Below are 16,698 nucleotides of genomic sequence, written 5' to 3' on the forward strand. Positions count from 1 at the left end.
CCCTATTGACCTCTTTCTCGCACACCCTCACAAACACCCTCCACCAGTACCTCTCATCTCTCTGTAGCCTCTCTCTCATATGCATTTAATTTGTCGTATATCGCTACTCATATCAGTGTAGGGTGTCACAGTACTTTAGATCACAAACACATTATACAGAGACAATCAATCATGCAAGTATGTAAATCAGTCTGCAGGGAATGTCACATAAGCCAATGAGGATTACAAGGTGTAGGAATCACATGTCATCCATACTGGTGGGCAGTATATTTTAAGAGGGTTTGGTCTGGGGAAGCACAAACTCAGGACTTTTTAGCAACATTAGAATAATGAAAGACTGGAGAAGTTCTAACTATATCATTCAGGTTTGCATGCAGCTCTTTGATGACAGTTCATAGGTCACTGTCCTATAATAGGATTGTAATTTCTGAACTGCAAGTAACACAAGAATCTATGTGACAAAGGCAGTAACACACTCGGCTATCCACATAAAATACAGTTTAACTGCATTTCAAAACTACCAACAGACAAAGAATTGGCAGGATCAATAATCACCAGTTATCTGGACATTTTTATTGTTGTCCTACATCCATAGCAGAGCCGGCCTTGATAATGATAGAAACAGTTTAAATAAAGCATACAGGAGGTATGTGTCTTGCTGGGCCTTCTCTGATGATTTCAAAAAGAAGAACAAATAGCCAGACATTCTCTCACCTGCTAGGTTCAGAGTCACAGCTCGATCTGATAAGCAGCTGCAGGGGCCAGGAAAGGTGAATCCCGAGAAACAAACTTTTTTTCCCAGCATGGAATAGAAAAGGGAATATCCCCACAGCAGAACGGTTAAGGTTACCCGGTGACAAAGAGAGGATTTGTCCCCTTTGCCATGCCTTTATTTTACCTGAACGAGTGGACAGGGACACAGCCCACCTTTCTAAAAGGAGATGCTTGATTGGGTGTGCCTGTGAGAGAGAGCCCAGGCCCAATCAAGCAACTCCCAGAACAGGAAGAAAAAAAAACAACGTTCGGAGGAACGTTTTAAAAGAAAGAGGCAATTTACTACTGGCCTTCGTGCCGTCACTGCCAGGGCCTAGGCTCATGTTTGGGTGGGCCAGGCTCATGTTTGGGTGGGCCCGGCCAACCCGCTAGAACCGGCCTGGTTGTGCCTGATGCGTGCTATTCAGGTTATGAGTGTGGTGTGCAGTAGGCAATGTTTATTATGCTACTCTGCTGGGTATGTGTGTCATTAGCATGACCATTCATGTAGTGCTCGCCACAAACTATATTTTCTGTTGGCGGTTTTTTAATAAGTGTATTTATCGTCCACTCAATGGCATTCATGTTAAAAGTCTGAGAAGGATGAAAGGCTACGCTGGCCCCGTGTTAGCGGAACCTTTGCGCTGGATGTCACACACACAGTGCCCCGCAACAGATGCTCAACCCACTACGCTGCATTGCCAGCTTATTGCATCTGTTACAGCCTTGTCAGGGGGTGGGACTGGAAGTCATGCTTCCGCTTCCGGCTTAGTGCGGTCTGTGTGCAGGAAACAGTGCTTTGAAGCTGCGCGCACTGAGCCTTGCAAGGAAGGAAAGCCTGGTGGTCATCATAGAGTGCTGGACACGCTATATGCCATAGAACTACAGTTCCCAGCAGGCCTCAAACTTTCGCGTGTTTAGAGACACCACATTCATCCTTAAGGTTCATGACGTCCTGTGCATAGCAGCCATGCTTCAGTGTGGCTGCAGTGAAGACCTCGCCACACGGATGTGGGATTTCAGTTGTGAACATGTGGAACTTTTTAAAATTTGATACTTGTATAGCGCACTACTCACCCGCAAGGGTCTCAAGGCGCTTGTACGAATACCGCTGTGGAACCCATCCTGTCTTTCCCTGTGAGGCGTCCACTCCTAGGCACCCCCAAGGTGGAGGCCAGGCATCCTTAGCGTTGTGGGGGCCGTTGTGGAGATTAAGCAAGCTATTGCCCAGAGTTGCAGAGTGGGACTCCATGATTGGAATAGGCACCGAGGCGAGAATTATCAGGTCTGTGGAATTTTTGAGCCCAAGACCCGCCGAGGCGGGGAATTGAACCCTGGTCCCGGGCTAGACCTCTGCATCAGGGTCTGCCGCTCTAATCATTGACTTTAAAGGATTATTCAACAGACATACATACTGGTTTACAGAAAAATACCTTAAAGTTGCTTGCTACTTCAAACCTACTATTTCCGCCCCTGCAATACATAGAGTATATAACATGGGGACGGGTTTATCTGCTGCAATAAAGGGATCCTGCGAACAGCATTTGTAAACTTCAATATCACATAAGCTGCGCTATAACCTGACATTATTGCATGGGTAAAATACATTGCATATTTAAGGTTCGACTGGCGCTAGACCCTGTTGTTTAATAATTAATATGATCACATTGTTCTTTTAAACTAGCACTTTGTTTCACTGTAGATTACATACTGCCTATCTGAGTTGTACACATCTGTGCATCTTCAGAACTATCATACTGATTTAGCTTGCAGCGACCACACCCAGCTGCACATAGCTTCCGCCCAGATCTCTGCAGCAGGCGCACTAGCTCACCAAGCTATCCTACCAGCATAGTGTTTTATCATCTTACAAAGAGTCAGTCTAGCATCCCTATCAGTTCTTGCTGCCCATTCCCTAAGGTGTAATAATTTGCGCAAGAAAGGAGTGCAACACAATAGGATATAACAGGGGTCGCTAATGTACGCAACTGCTAAAGAAGAAACGCTGTACCCCGTTGGAAATGCCAGGCAATAGAACAGCGCCCCAGGCCATACCAAATCAAAACAAACGACGCCCCCACTCCAACAAAACTGCATGTACTACAACAAGCATTGGCATAGCCAATAGGTCTCACCTTTGGGACCTTATAAGTGTTTAGCTATGCAACAGTTGATGTTGCACCAAGGATATTGTGCTGGATAACTAAACACTTATAAGGTCCCAAAGGCGAGACCTATTGGCACCTGACTTTTCCCACAACACAAAATTCTGGAATTTTGCGTATATCGCTGGTGTAGTTATAATTACACCCGGGAAAATGTGTATTTTTTTCCCAGATCGTTCTTTTATTGTTTTCATTCAATAATCAGAATAAAGTTGCATTATTCTGCAGTTTTCTGCAGTTATAGGGGAGCGATGACACGAGCCTTTAACATCTTTTGTAGGGGTGAGTCGTGTGTGCTCTGCCGCTCCCCCGTGCAGTGCTGGGTTGTAGGGCTGGGGTGTGCAAGGACCAGGCGGACCCAGGAGTACTGAAATCCAGCATGTGTGCGGCTGTCGGGGGCCATCCCCTCAACCTTTCAGTGGAAGGCTCTGCCTGCAGCAGCGTTCATGTACTAAGGCCCCGCCCACAGACTACTGTGCCAAACAGACAAACATCCGCACCCTGGGGGCAAACTGTGGCATCGCAATGTCTAAACATGTAAGAATATATGCTTCTGCAAATCCAACTGTTAAGTTAAGCAAAATAAATACCATTAAATGTCTCTATGCAAACTATTTTTTTAGCAGAGAAGTAAGTTGGGGTACATATTAATAAAGTGATTGGCTCAGGATCACACAACTCGTTGACGTGGGAAGATGGAGTTCGAACTTATGTTTTAGGGCCACGGACTAGAATGTAACTGTGCCATCAGAGCACATCTCCCAGTCACCACCTCCCAATAAACTAATGCCAACCTACAGCCATCACCATTCAATGCACCAACGTTGAGCGCCTTTAGGAAACACCGCAGGATGACTACAAAGGGTGACTCAGCGTTTTTATTGGCAAGAAGTCCATTCCCTGTTGCCTTGCGTACTCTGTAAAACACACAGCACTTTAGAGGTGCCCATTTTTGGTGCTTTTCTAATATCTGAATATTTCAGCAGAAGGCATGAGGGCACGGCTTCTGTTGAAGTCATACAACCATTGTCTCTCCATCTCGACTACATTTAGTTTACTTGCTGTCCATTAAAATAAATAAGTGTAGCTTGTCCCATACACAAAGTGATTTCTCAGCAGCCTCAACAGTTTATTAAAAATTGAAGGAACTAACTTTCTTGAGAAAAGCGAAGTTCAGGAAATAAAATGTAAAACAAATCACGAGAAATATGTCGGCCAGAATGCTGAAAGTTGTGTCGTTTGTTAAACAGTGAAAAATGTTGTGCTCAGGATACAAATCAGAGGGGGTGTGTGGTGAAGATGCAGGCGTGTTGCCCTAGGTCATGCCCCTACGATTGGTGAAAGAGTGAAAAGGGTTACAACAATATTCATACTGGTGAGCCTTACATCAAACCGCTTTCTATGGCGCGGGGTGTCCAGCGAAAGTCCAGGACAGCCAGGTTCATGCCGAATACTAACGAGATATATTTATATACAAGAAATGAACAAGAGTTTCTCATTTAAGTCAAGCGAGGTCACCTTGAAAGCCTGGCATGGACTCCCCCACTGCGACGGAAACCATCCTGTAACACACATGATGACGGGAAGGATTAAGGACAGCGCCTTCCCACCTGGCCTCACGCAGGAAGGAAGCCTGAGGCAGCTTCTATTAAATCCAACACAGACAGTGGCAACTTGTAACAATTGCACATATAGGGCCGCACCTGACATTGTCCGCAGCTTGCCAGGCTCTGGGTAGGCACGGGGTTTGCACAGACTCACACAGAGCCAGATCTGCTGAGAGGCGCCCGCGGTACCCTCTGGTATACTCTGGGCACACCCAGCCCCCGCGGACATGTCTTTTCACCACTCTGGTTCTGTACAGTGCCAGCCCTCGCCAGCCACGGTGCACATGACGGGGCCTGCTCATGCGGTTCTGTGTTCTTGTGCAACCAAAGAATTGCAAAATAACCTGTTTTATTAAGTGTTTGCTAGTTCAATATTTGTATCACCCGGTTTATTTACCTCGTGAGGGAACAAACAAGTGATCTGTCCCTCCGATGACCCGCCCTCCCTCCCGCACAGGCGCCTGCAGAGCCCCCACTGCTCCCCAGTCCGCTTTCACTTTCGTCCTTTACGAAAGCTTTCTTGTCTTTATGGGGCCATATGTTTGAAACACATGGCCCCATAAAGATAAGAAAAGCTGTTAACACAGACGTAAAGGAACCGAGCCAGTCCATCTGGGATGGCTCTAAAAGAGAAAAGTGTATGTCACTAGACACTCTTTTCCAATGGCTGGCCACCGTTTAGCATAAACGGTGACGCCAGCCAATGGAAAAGAGGGGCGGGGCTTAAAGCCCACTAGAGAAATCTCCTCTAACTCATTAAATCTCGCCAGCGAGAGTGTGCATGTCTGCGCAGTCTACGCCAGGCGAGACCTAAAAAGCTTGCACACACATCCCTGCTTCACAGCGTGTGCCCGCCTTCCATCACTAGTGTTAAAGCGCTATAATAATCACTAGTGTTAAAGCGCTACAATAATAAATGTTACTGCCCAAGCACTAAAATAAACAGGGGGGAGGGGGTTGGGGCACAAAAAGCCTTTCAGCACAAAAGGACGGGATTTCTTTGCCTCGCCATTCTAGGCATAGCTGACACCCTAGAGACCCCTGTAAAATGCACCATGCATGGAGCAGTGTGCTAAGGTAGGAAAGAAGGCAAGTTTGTTGGTGGACGTAAGCCCACCCACAGTCTAGGCTGCGGCCATTTTACAGGGGAGGAGTCATCAAGGGAAACCCCTTTTAAAACAGGCTGATGTAAATACATTTAAGCGTATGCTGGGTCCCTCGATTTCAGCCTTATGTGCCATCAGCATATTTTGTTTCAACGATCCCATTTTCCCCCATTTGTTTATAGGGAAGGCTTTCTACATTTTTAAGTCCCTTTCACATGAAAACCTGTCTCCCCTGCGCACACATGGACTCAACCTACTTTGTCATTCTTGCAAAGCCTATCCTTAGGAGTGCTGCAGTGGCATGGCTGGGTGTTTTATGCATTGTTCGCCCACTTTTAGCCGAGCTACGGGAACAGGAGCATAAATCGTCCAAAAAATACATATGCACATTGTACAACACATACGTACTACTTACCATGTTAATTCTTTAGTAACAAGGCTGTGTTTGTGTACCTTATTAAAGGCCACATATTGTAAATACCATTAGTACGTTTGGTAGCTATTGTCAATTGAAAATAACAAGGCCTTTTATTAATGTTTTCTTTAAAAACACGTAATTTACAATGTCAATTGCTCAAACTAATATAAATGCAAAACCTATTGCATTGCTTTGTTAAATATCCAGGAAAATACTTCATTTTAGTTGTCAGTAAGTATCCCATTTACATGAGTTTCTGCTATTAGCATTAAAAATTCATTATATTTATCTAGTTTAAAAAAATCACATTAATATTAGCCATTAGCATTTACAATGCCAATAGCTCACACTCATGTAAATGCAATACAATAGGTTTTGCATTTACAAAACATTTGACTATTTGCATTTTTAATTTCAATGCCTTTGATTTATTTTTTACAAAAGAAAAACAATATAAAAAAACAATGTCATTTACAATATCACTAGCTCAAAATAATGTCAGTGCGAGACGTATTGCATTGTAAATGCTTGTTAATACTGAAACCACTGTCAATAGTGCAGTCAGGTCTTACAACATTTACTTGGAGCGCTCACCCTAATAATAAGGGCTTTCAATTAATGAACCATAAATACAAATTTGAACAGCATTAACACATGGACAAAAATATTACCTTAACTGCAGACAGTGTCCATCCCTGATCCATAATGTGTTACTGCAAACTCGCAGTCAAAGAGTTTGTGCTGCAGGGGGTTGACAAATGCAAAAAGATCAATTGATGGACAGACTGCAGAACAATTTCATACATTCACCCCAGTACAGAGCTCTTGGCCTAAATCCATCGTTTGTTTAGCTCCCCATGTCATTCCAGTTTGGATCCAGCCATATGCAAATCAATGGGAACAGTCCAGCACGAGCTGCAGGCTAGGTCCTCCCTCGACTGGAAACAAGCATCCTAGGACTGGTTTCGGGGTTTCACCCCTCATCAGCCAGGATAGCTTGACTCCATTGCCATGGAGAACACGGGATCCACGTCTGGGCATACCCGTCCCACTCGGGATGACAAATGCAAAAAGAACAATTGATGGACAGAATGGAGAACAATGCCATACATTGGGCCTACTTGTCCCAAGGACAAAATACACATGAAACTTGTTGCCCTTGTCCCCAAACAATATGTCCTGAGCGTCGGGCTACAGGAATTCCACATCCGTGCTATGCCAGTGCACTTTATGCTAATCAACTGTATGCCACTATAATCTGCTCTGCACCACTTCACTCTATGCCACTCCACTGTACTCTATGCCACTGCACTCTACGTCACTGGACTCTACGCCACTTTATTCTACTCTGCACCACTGTACGCCGCTGCTCTCTTGGCCACTCTACTCTACGCCACTCTACAACTCTGCACTCTCCATCACTGAACCCTATCCCACTCTAATCTGCACCACTTCACTATATATGTCACTGCACTCTACGTCGCTGCTCATACTTTGTACATCTCTACTGTATGCCATTACACTCTAGGCCACTACACTCTATGCCCTTCTACTCTGCATCACTCCACTCTATGCCACTGCACTCTGGTATAGTATATGAAGAGACGGCTTCCTACAAAAGTAAGGTATAGTGTGCACAGAGTCCAGTGGATCCACAAAGGTAGGCAGAGGTAAAAGATACTGTGAGATACGTCCCTCCACTCTATGCCATTCCACTCTACTTTACGACATGCCACTACCCTCTAAGACACACCTCTCCACTCGACGCCACTCGACGACATGCCACTTCTGCCTACTCTACAACATGCCACTCCACGACCCAGCAGTCCACTCTACGACACGTCCTTCCACTGTACACCGCTCCACTCTACGACATGCCACTCCACTCCAATTTATGACATTACACTACACTCTGACACAACAATACACTCTACGACACGTTCCCCCCATTGTACGCCACTCCACTGTACGGCCTGACACTCCACCACCAGACGCCCCTCCACTCTACAGCCCGTCACTCTATTCTATTACACACTACTCAACTCTTTGTCACTCCACTCATTACCACTCTATTCTATTACACACTACTCCACTCTATGCCACTCCCCTTTGTCACTGCACTCTAAGACAGCCTATGCCACTCCACTGCATGCCACTCCACTGTGTCACAGCCCTGTATGACACTCTATGCCACTGCACTCTGCAATACTCTGCTACTCCACTCTATGACAGGCCTCTCTATGGCACTCCACTCTATGTCACTCCACTCTACGTCACTCCATGCCACTCCCCTTTACATCACTAACTTTGAGCCATGCTGAACAGCAGCCAAGCTGGTGCACAACATTGCTAAAACACATTGGCAAAGCCAATAGCTCCTGCATAGGTAAGACCTATTGGCTTTGCCAGTGCTTGTTTGACTCTGCCATCCTTCAGAACTTACCAGTCAAACGTGACTCTGAATTCATTTATATCACTAGACCAGTATGTCTAGTAAAATGTACACATCAGTGCCTGAAATCAAGTGGGTCAATAGGCTCAAACCAGTATTGCAGATAATCTTTCAATATCCCACTTTTATACTAGATATTGCACAATGATGTTACACGTGTTGTTGTGGAGACTCTTATCTTCCAAAGCTGTACTAATATAGATGGCATGCATGCCAGTCCTGACTCTCGGCTCTCGTACGACTGGCAAAGACCAAGCGCACCTGGGCATGCATTCTCCCTAAGGCATGTGTCTACGGCCCTCCTAAACCATCGCAGGCCGTGCACACCTAACATGACGCATGGTCCCTTGTGACACTCTTGCTATCTTGAAAAATGCTTTGAAACACAAAAATCTGATCCAGAGTACAAACCTCACAACTGAACTTCCCAAAAGTTGATCGATTGTTTTCCTTCTAAATATTGAAATTACTAGCAGTTAGTGATTAATGCCTACATTCCATATTATACAACGAAGCATGAAAAAAACAATATCAAATACGTTTACGTACTATTTTAAAATCCTTCTTCCTCTTTACTGTCCCTCAGTTCAGTGCTCAAAATATTACCATAGCTTTCAAAATTGCAAAACCGCTCTTATATGGTTTGTTTAAAATAAATGCAACAGAAGAAATACGTAGCTGCCTGAAGAGCAGCATTCATAAGATGGAGTTTAGATAATGCAGATGGTGGGTATACTGCTTTTGATGTACTTCGTTATGTTGTAATCTTTGGTATTTATAGTATGGTTCTGCTGTTACGACATTATTGGGTTAATGCATAGTCCTGCTGTTTACATAAAATAGTAATTGGTCCATTGTTTCATGGTAGCATATTTCTAGCTCCTACGCTGTTGCATCGTGGGATTTGTGTGGTGTGCAGAAAAATTGTCACCAAGTATTTCTCCCTCCAAAAGACAGATTTTTGTGTTGCCTATGTGTCACAGAAAAAAGAAAGGCCTTCAGGCCACAAGTCAAATATGTTGTATATCCACTTATTGTGAGGACTCATTAAAGTATTGGTTCTTTTTCCAGGCCAATGTATATCATGCCAGTACATCCACTGGAGAGAGTCGAGCAATAAAGATTTATAAAACCTCCATATTGATGTTTAAAGATCGTGATAAGTATGTAAGCGGAGAATTTAGGTGAGTAAAATTGATCTGGACTCTCCATTTGAGTCATGATTGTTCAGTTCTTTATTTTCTTTTTGTATGCAGAGTTCTCTTCAGCTTATATCTCTAAGAATCCTTTGCCTCCGAGCGGTCCGATCAAAGGCTGTGCCAAGGCAGGTTTTAAAAAAATAACGCCAGAGGTTGTGAAGTGCAGAACTCCATCGATCCATGTCTCTCCCACACTTCTGCCTGCCTTTTTCTGTAGCCTGTACTCACTGTTCCCATTAAGGTGCACGCACCTCTATTAACGTGAGCGTGCACTGCCGTATGTGCAGCGCGCACACACCCACGACATCCTGCGAGTGAATCGCGCCGCTGCTTTAGAAAAGCGAGTGGCAGCAAAAATCACTCACTTCCTGGATGCGGTGTGCCAGGACTCGGGAGTGAAGGTAAAGCGGGCTTGGGGGCTTGCGGCTGTCTGCACTTGCAGGGCAGATTGTGGGCTTTTGTTTAAGAATTCATGTTAATCACAGCTCATGAAGGGGCTGTGATTAACATGAATACTTAAACAAAAGCCCTCAATCTTCCCCGCACTGCGCTTTACTAACATAAGAGTAGAGCAAGTTTAAAAACACAGCGTGTACTTTCTGAAAGTACACGCTGTGTTTTTAAATTTGCTGTGCTCTTTAGCATAGCTGCCAAGGTTTCAGATCGCTATGTGTGGCATTTTAATAATTTCCCTGTAATTGTGAATGACATTTCAGCAACTATGAGTGACATTTTCTCCCGAGCAAAAATCAAGCAATGAAACATAGGGAAAAAAATAAATATCAGAAATTACACCCATTTGAGCTACAAGAAACTGTAAGAAGCAATTGAAGTAAAGTGCACTAATGGGGGCGTGCAAACAGCGACGGTGATCTGCTCTGCCAATCAGTGCGCCCCTTGCTGAGTGGTAGCTGAAACAAGAGTATTAGCTCGATAACTGCACTTTTTATCTCCATCCTGAAACATTGCAACATTCAGGTGCTACACCTTTAGGTTCTCATTAGAAATAAGACTTCATCTCATTTGCACCTTTAAGCCCAACACAAAACATGATGCAGTCCAGTCTGTGGCACCATCAGGCTATACTGAGAATACATTATTTTGATTATCACCATACAGGCCAGGGTTTTGCAGTTAGGAACATTCTGCTTTGTAGGAATGCTTGTCATAAAAAGGCTCACCGGGTGCTCCGAAGCAGGGAGTGAGCACAGCCACATTGATACATTGTCTTGTTAAGTTACAAGACCATTGGCATTGTAATACCCTAAGATCATTTAGCTGGCATGGTTTACGTGTGTACACAGAGCATGCCTCTGCGGAGAAGTAGTGAAATATGTCAAATTCAAGCATGGATTTTATGAATTGACTTGAGGAGAATCCTATTTTATTTGTGTTTTACTAAAAAAAGGTTTTCTGAATAAAAAGGATTAATCAATAAAACCAGTAGCTTTATGTAATGTTCCTTGCTCCCAGCTGAAACGCATTGTATGTTGTAAAGAGTGTGGCAGAAGTGTTTTTGGATTAGTAGATTGAACAGCGCAGAGCCTATATTCTTAGTTAACTATTTTTTGTATGTTAGCAAAGTGTAAACATAGATGAAGAACACACTCAAAAACATGTTTGAGCGTAGGCAAAGACTCCCATTTCCTGCTGCCAGTGCTGGATTTTGCCTTACAATTATGCAAGAGGGGGGTGGCATTATCCCAGGGTTTGGCATCATTGTGCCATAGATGATTGGAGTTGCCACCCTTATGCTTGAGTTAGTTATATTCAAATGGTAGGCACCATCATACCATGGATTCCCTTAACTTGCAAAGAATTATCAACATTATGCCAGCGCCGGCTTTATACTGGAAATGTGCCAGTCACACACATTCAGGCATGCGCTCCCATACTCTGGCACACACACTCTCACTAACTGTATTAAATGTAGTTACTCTGCGAGGCTGTAGTGCGTGTGGTGCAAGCTGCAGCCCCTCTCACTTGTGGTACCTGTAGCATAGCAGGAGGTTTGGGGTCGAAAATGCAGAGCTTGAATTCTAGCTAGTCACTTTGTGGTTTGAGACGTATAGAGGTTTGCTGTTATTTAGGCATCTATTTTAGTATTTGAGGAACTCCCCTGAATCGGCTGCCCTACTGTGCCTTGTTCTGTGTTTTGTTTAAACTTATCTGCAAGTAAAACATGATTGAAGGTTATTCCTCTTGATGCTGATTTTTAAATTTAAGGCTGAATTTGTCCATTTACTGTTCAAAAACACCCTTACGTTCTTACAATCAAAAGCTATATTACTCTTCCGCTCGGGTGGTCTGTCGCAGGTTTTCTGCCATTGCAATGAATGGAAATGCAGCTCTTTGATAGTTAATAGCTTACTGTTCTATATTAGGATTCAAACTTCTAAGCTGCAAGTAACAAAAGGGGCAACATTTCTCCAGCCTATGAACAGTGCTCCAGAATCTTTAGTAAAATCTTATGATGGTACCACCGTTGGGGGCATATTATCAAGAATGGCGTTAAAATTATTGCCGCTTTAGCAGCAGGAATCTGCAGCTAAAGCGGCGATAATGGGCTTGATATTATGCCCTTGAGCATTCCATTAGAAGCCCAGGTTCACACCAGAACATGGACTTCTATTGGAATTCTCAAGGGCATATTATCAAGCCCATTAATCGCCACTATAGCGGCAGTTTCTTGCCGCTAAAGCGGCGTTAATTTTAACGCCGTTCTTGATAATATGCCCCTTGGAGTCTTGTGCTTTTCTAAACCTGAAGTGTACTTGCCTGTGTAACCAATTCATGTCATGGAGTGTTTATCCAATTTGCAAACCGACCTTAAGACCCTTAACGTGGCGCTGTATGTGTAAAAATGCACCATCTTTTCACTTTTTTAAGTAAACGTTTGGAGTGACATTTGGCGCTGCACACGCGTGCGGTCTGGTTCCTTGTGCTGCACACACGCGCGGTCTGGTTCCTGGCGCACATAGCCAAGGTTGCAGCGCACAGAGACCCTCCACTGCCGCACACAGATGAAAAAAATTAGAGGGAACATTGCTGTACTACTGTAATCTGCTTTGCTATGCTTTGTAGAGAGCTGCACCTGTTTTGTGTTATTTCTTTGCAGCTCAATCTTTGTCACAGACACCTGACTTAAAAAAATCCTAGGATTTGTGAGAGGCAGGTTTATAAGGCTCATACTTGAAAGGCCTGTGTGTTTCATCTCTGTTGTTAACATCTGTTAAACTCCTTTTCACCATGTGCTTAGTTTACAAGCTAGTTTGTATGCAATCTTCAGAAGCTTGTTTTTAGGTAGATTATGAGCACTAGAGTGCCAATTTCCCCATGAGAAATTCTGAACTGGCAACAGGTAAATGAGGATCCTATCAAGGCACTCTTAAGAGTCGGGGGTGGTGGTCACCACACCCATGTAACACTGATCCTCCAAATACCGAAAACACATGTTTGCTCCAGTTGCATTTTTGAGATTTGCTGTCCAGGGAAGTATTACTGGTTGCACTGCAGCTCAGTTTGATTGGGTTGAGAGTGATTTTGTTATGATTCCAGGCCGCCAACAGGAACAATTGGGAGTGGTAAGTGTTGGTTTAGTTCCCCTTTAGTTAAAGGCCATACCAAGATGCCCATCAAAAACTGACTCCAAGCCCGGATTGCCAACAAACGTTAACACTTTTTCTATATGTCCATTTCATGGACCAGCCCTTTTCTGTCAGGCGGTTCCTTTTTTACAAGTATATAAAGAACCTTTGATCAGTGTACCAATGTGTCACAACTCCTCCAGCTTGCACCTGCTGTTGGATACTTTACTTCAGTCCTACGAGCCGCAGCTCTGTACTGTCCTGAAAGCTCTGCTCCACTCCTACTGGCATATTCTCTCCTACAGTCCTGTCCGGTCCAGTTCTGATTTAGTCCTGCTCTTACCAAGATGCAAAACTTCAAACTTACCCAAACTTTCCTGCAGTTCAGCAATCTGGAGGTTTTTGTTTGCCTTTGGACTTTTTCATCCTAGTGCTGTCAGGCACTGCTTTCCAGAGGACATTCTCTGTATGTTTTTATTACAGGACATACAGTTTGGCTTTCATAAGGGTTAGCCATTTCCTCAGAGGCGTTAAGAAAGAGGTGAGGGATTGACCCCTACATCGAGCCTTTGACAGATCTACCCTCACAAGTCTTTGCTTGAAGGAAGGTGTGCAAGATTGTGTCAAAACAGCTACTTTGGTCCACTCATGGCCAATGCCTTCAATGATGTTGGTAGGTTGCTTCATTCTAATGTTGTCTAGGTTCTCCTATTACAGCAGCTTTGCAGTAACTTCACATGAGTATTGCCTCATAATATCATTGTACATGAGGATTTGATCTCAATACTCCTTGTTTATTTTAAATATTTTTAACATTGCAGCTTGCCACATTCTTTCTCCACCACATCTCCACTTGCCTCACATGGGCAAACTGCTGGAGTGCCATTCTTGAAGATTCCCAACTTACCCTAGAAGAGAGGAAAATGATCATTACAGGCATGGATTAAGGGTGGACCTCAGGGAGGGAGATATATAAATCAGGGGCGAAGAAAGATGAGACCGTGGACAGTCTTGGGCAGAGACATACAAATTGTATGATGCCAGACCATAAGAAGAGGGGGTATGGGATCCGATAGAGAAGTATATTCCAATGCCTTGTTGCTTCTCCAAACATCAGAAACCTAGTCTAAAATCTGTTCTCGCTAATGCCCCATTATTAATGTCTTCAGTAATGACTTGAAATTGAGACTCTGCAGAGTAAGAAAAGCTTCAGAAAGGCATTTTCCTGGCTCTCACTCAGCCAGAGAGCTGCAAGTGTGGTATTCGGATATCTATTTGCAGGTCACACTTGCAGCCCTTAGCCTATACACAAGGCCAGGGAGACCTCTTTAGTAGTGGGTGCCATTATTGAGATGTTGAAAGCTCCATTTGTCGAGTATATGTACATTAATCCTGAAGCACTTTTCCTTTTTAATTTATTATTACTCTTGTGCACATTCTACAGCCAAGCTGGTCTTCAGGTTTATTCGCCAACCTTGGTTTCTGGCACATTTACATACTGCGTAGGCCAAAAACGTCAGTGAGTCTAGGGTTTTAGGGGGTATTCACCAACTAGAGTTTCATAACTGAACCAAAATGTTTATTTCTAGCCATAGAGTGGAGGACTAAGTTGGGAAGATGACAGAGAAACACCAGTGCCTGACCCGATTAGGACCCGAACTGGCATGTTCATCTAACTCTGGCTCCAGATGATGAGAGTTCTGACTGATTCATTGGAAAATAATTTTTGTGGGTGTGTAGGTCCACAACTTGAAAATTCTACAAAATGAGTCTTTCAGGGTTGACATGATTTTTCCCTCGCAGGCCAAAATGTGTTACCCAAGACTCTATGTGGATTTCGGGAAATATGACAAACAAGTTGTTCACTTGAGAAGTATTTGCATCTCTTTACCTTCCAGGACAAATAATGACAGGGATGGCTGCTGTTAGAAGAGTGAAATGATTTTCATCTGAGTGCTGGGCCACAGTTCAAGATAAGGCAAAGTCAGTGGATAGTCACAGAAACTGAGTGTACTGAAATAACAGGCTGATGCTCTGCAATGCAAATACAAGGAGATGATGGACGAAGTGCTGAAACGTTTCAGACACTCACCCCAGTCACAGATCTGGGTTAAATCCATCATTGATCTTTAGCTCACTTCGCCACCCCAGTTTGGACCCAGCCATATGCAAATCAGTCTTGACCCTGTGCCTCATGGGAACATTCCAGCCCGAACTGCCAGGCCAGGTCCTCCCTGGACCGCAAAAAAGCCTCCTGGGGCTGGTTTCCGAGTAGCACCCCTCACCAGCCAGGCTAGCTTGAATCCAGTGGCAAAGTGAGCAAGGGACCCACGTCTGGGCATGCCCTACCAAATTAGGGTGAACAAAGCAAACACAAGGAGATGATGGATGGCGTGCTGACATTTTTCAGACACTCATCCCCAGTAACAGATCTGGTTTGAATCCGTAATCGTTCTTTAGCTCACTTCGCCACCCCAGTTTGGACTCAGCCATATGCAAATCAGCCTTGACCCTGTGCCTCATGGGAACAGTCCAGCCCAAACTGCCAGACCCTCCTCGGACCGTAAACAAGCATCCTGGGACCGGTTTCGGGTAACACTCCTCAGCCAGTCTAGCTTCAATCCAGTGGCAAAGTGAGCAAGGGACCCCTGTCAAGGCATACCCTGCGAACTTAGGGCGAACAAAGCAAACACAAGGAGATGATGGACTGAGTGCTGAAACTTTTCAGACACTCACCTCCAGTCACAGATCTGGGTTGAATCCATAATCGTTCTTTAGCTCACTTCGCCACCCCAGTTTGGACCCAGCCATATGCAAATCAGTCTTGACCCTGTGCCTCATGGGAGCAGTCCAGCCCAAACTGCCAGGCCAGGTCCTCCTCGGACCGGAAACAAGCTTCCTGGGACCGGTTCCGGGGTAACACTCCTCATGAGCCAGGCTAGCTTGAATCCAGTGGCAAAGTTAGCAAGGGACCCAAGTCAAGGCATACCCTGCCAACTTAGGGCAAACAAAGCAAACACAAGTAGTTGGTGGACAGATTTGACAGTGCTTCTGTCTCTGTATTGCATGCTTTTTGGAGATAAATGGATGAAGGCCGGTCAAGCTTTTATTTTTTACATCAGAAGCCATGCACAGAATTATTTTTCTCTCTCAATGCATGGATAGGCCCAGCGGCCCGCGTCACCGAACGGAATGGAGCCGATGAAGTCGGGTCGAAGATGAAAGTGAATCCGATGATTTTTGGGAAGTTTTGCGCTTCGAAAAAGTTTGAAATTGAGATTTCGAAACGGAGCGGAAAAGTTGCATCTGAACCCAAATGGCGGAAAAAAACAATCTCAGGATTGGGTTGATGCCCATGCGCACCATCGTCCAAGGGAGGAGTTACCTATCTCGTGACTACAAAGACTTCTT

The 16,698-nt window shown here is 44.5% G+C and overlaps 1 protein-coding gene across 2 annotated transcripts in view; it reads left to right on the forward strand.

The window, feature by feature from the left end:
• The window catches only part of RIOK1 (RIO kinase 1), a 219,907-nt gene that overhangs the window by 102,434 nt on the left and 100,775 nt on the right, over positions 1-16,698 (forward strand). For both annotated transcript variants that reach the window (XM_085607225.1, XM_085607226.1), the window contains exon 7: positions 9,573-9,685. In XM_085607225.1, coding sequence (XP_085463351.1) covers positions 9,573-9,685 — 113 coding nt within the window. The remainder of the gene's footprint in view (positions 1-9,572; positions 9,686-16,698) is intronic.

The sequence above is a fragment of the Triturus cristatus genome, chromosome 5_2 (assembly GCF_964204655.1).
Source record: "Triturus cristatus chromosome 5_2, aTriCri1.1, whole genome shotgun sequence".
NCBI classification, from domain to species: Eukaryota; Metazoa; Chordata; class Amphibia; order Caudata; family Salamandridae; genus Triturus; species Triturus cristatus.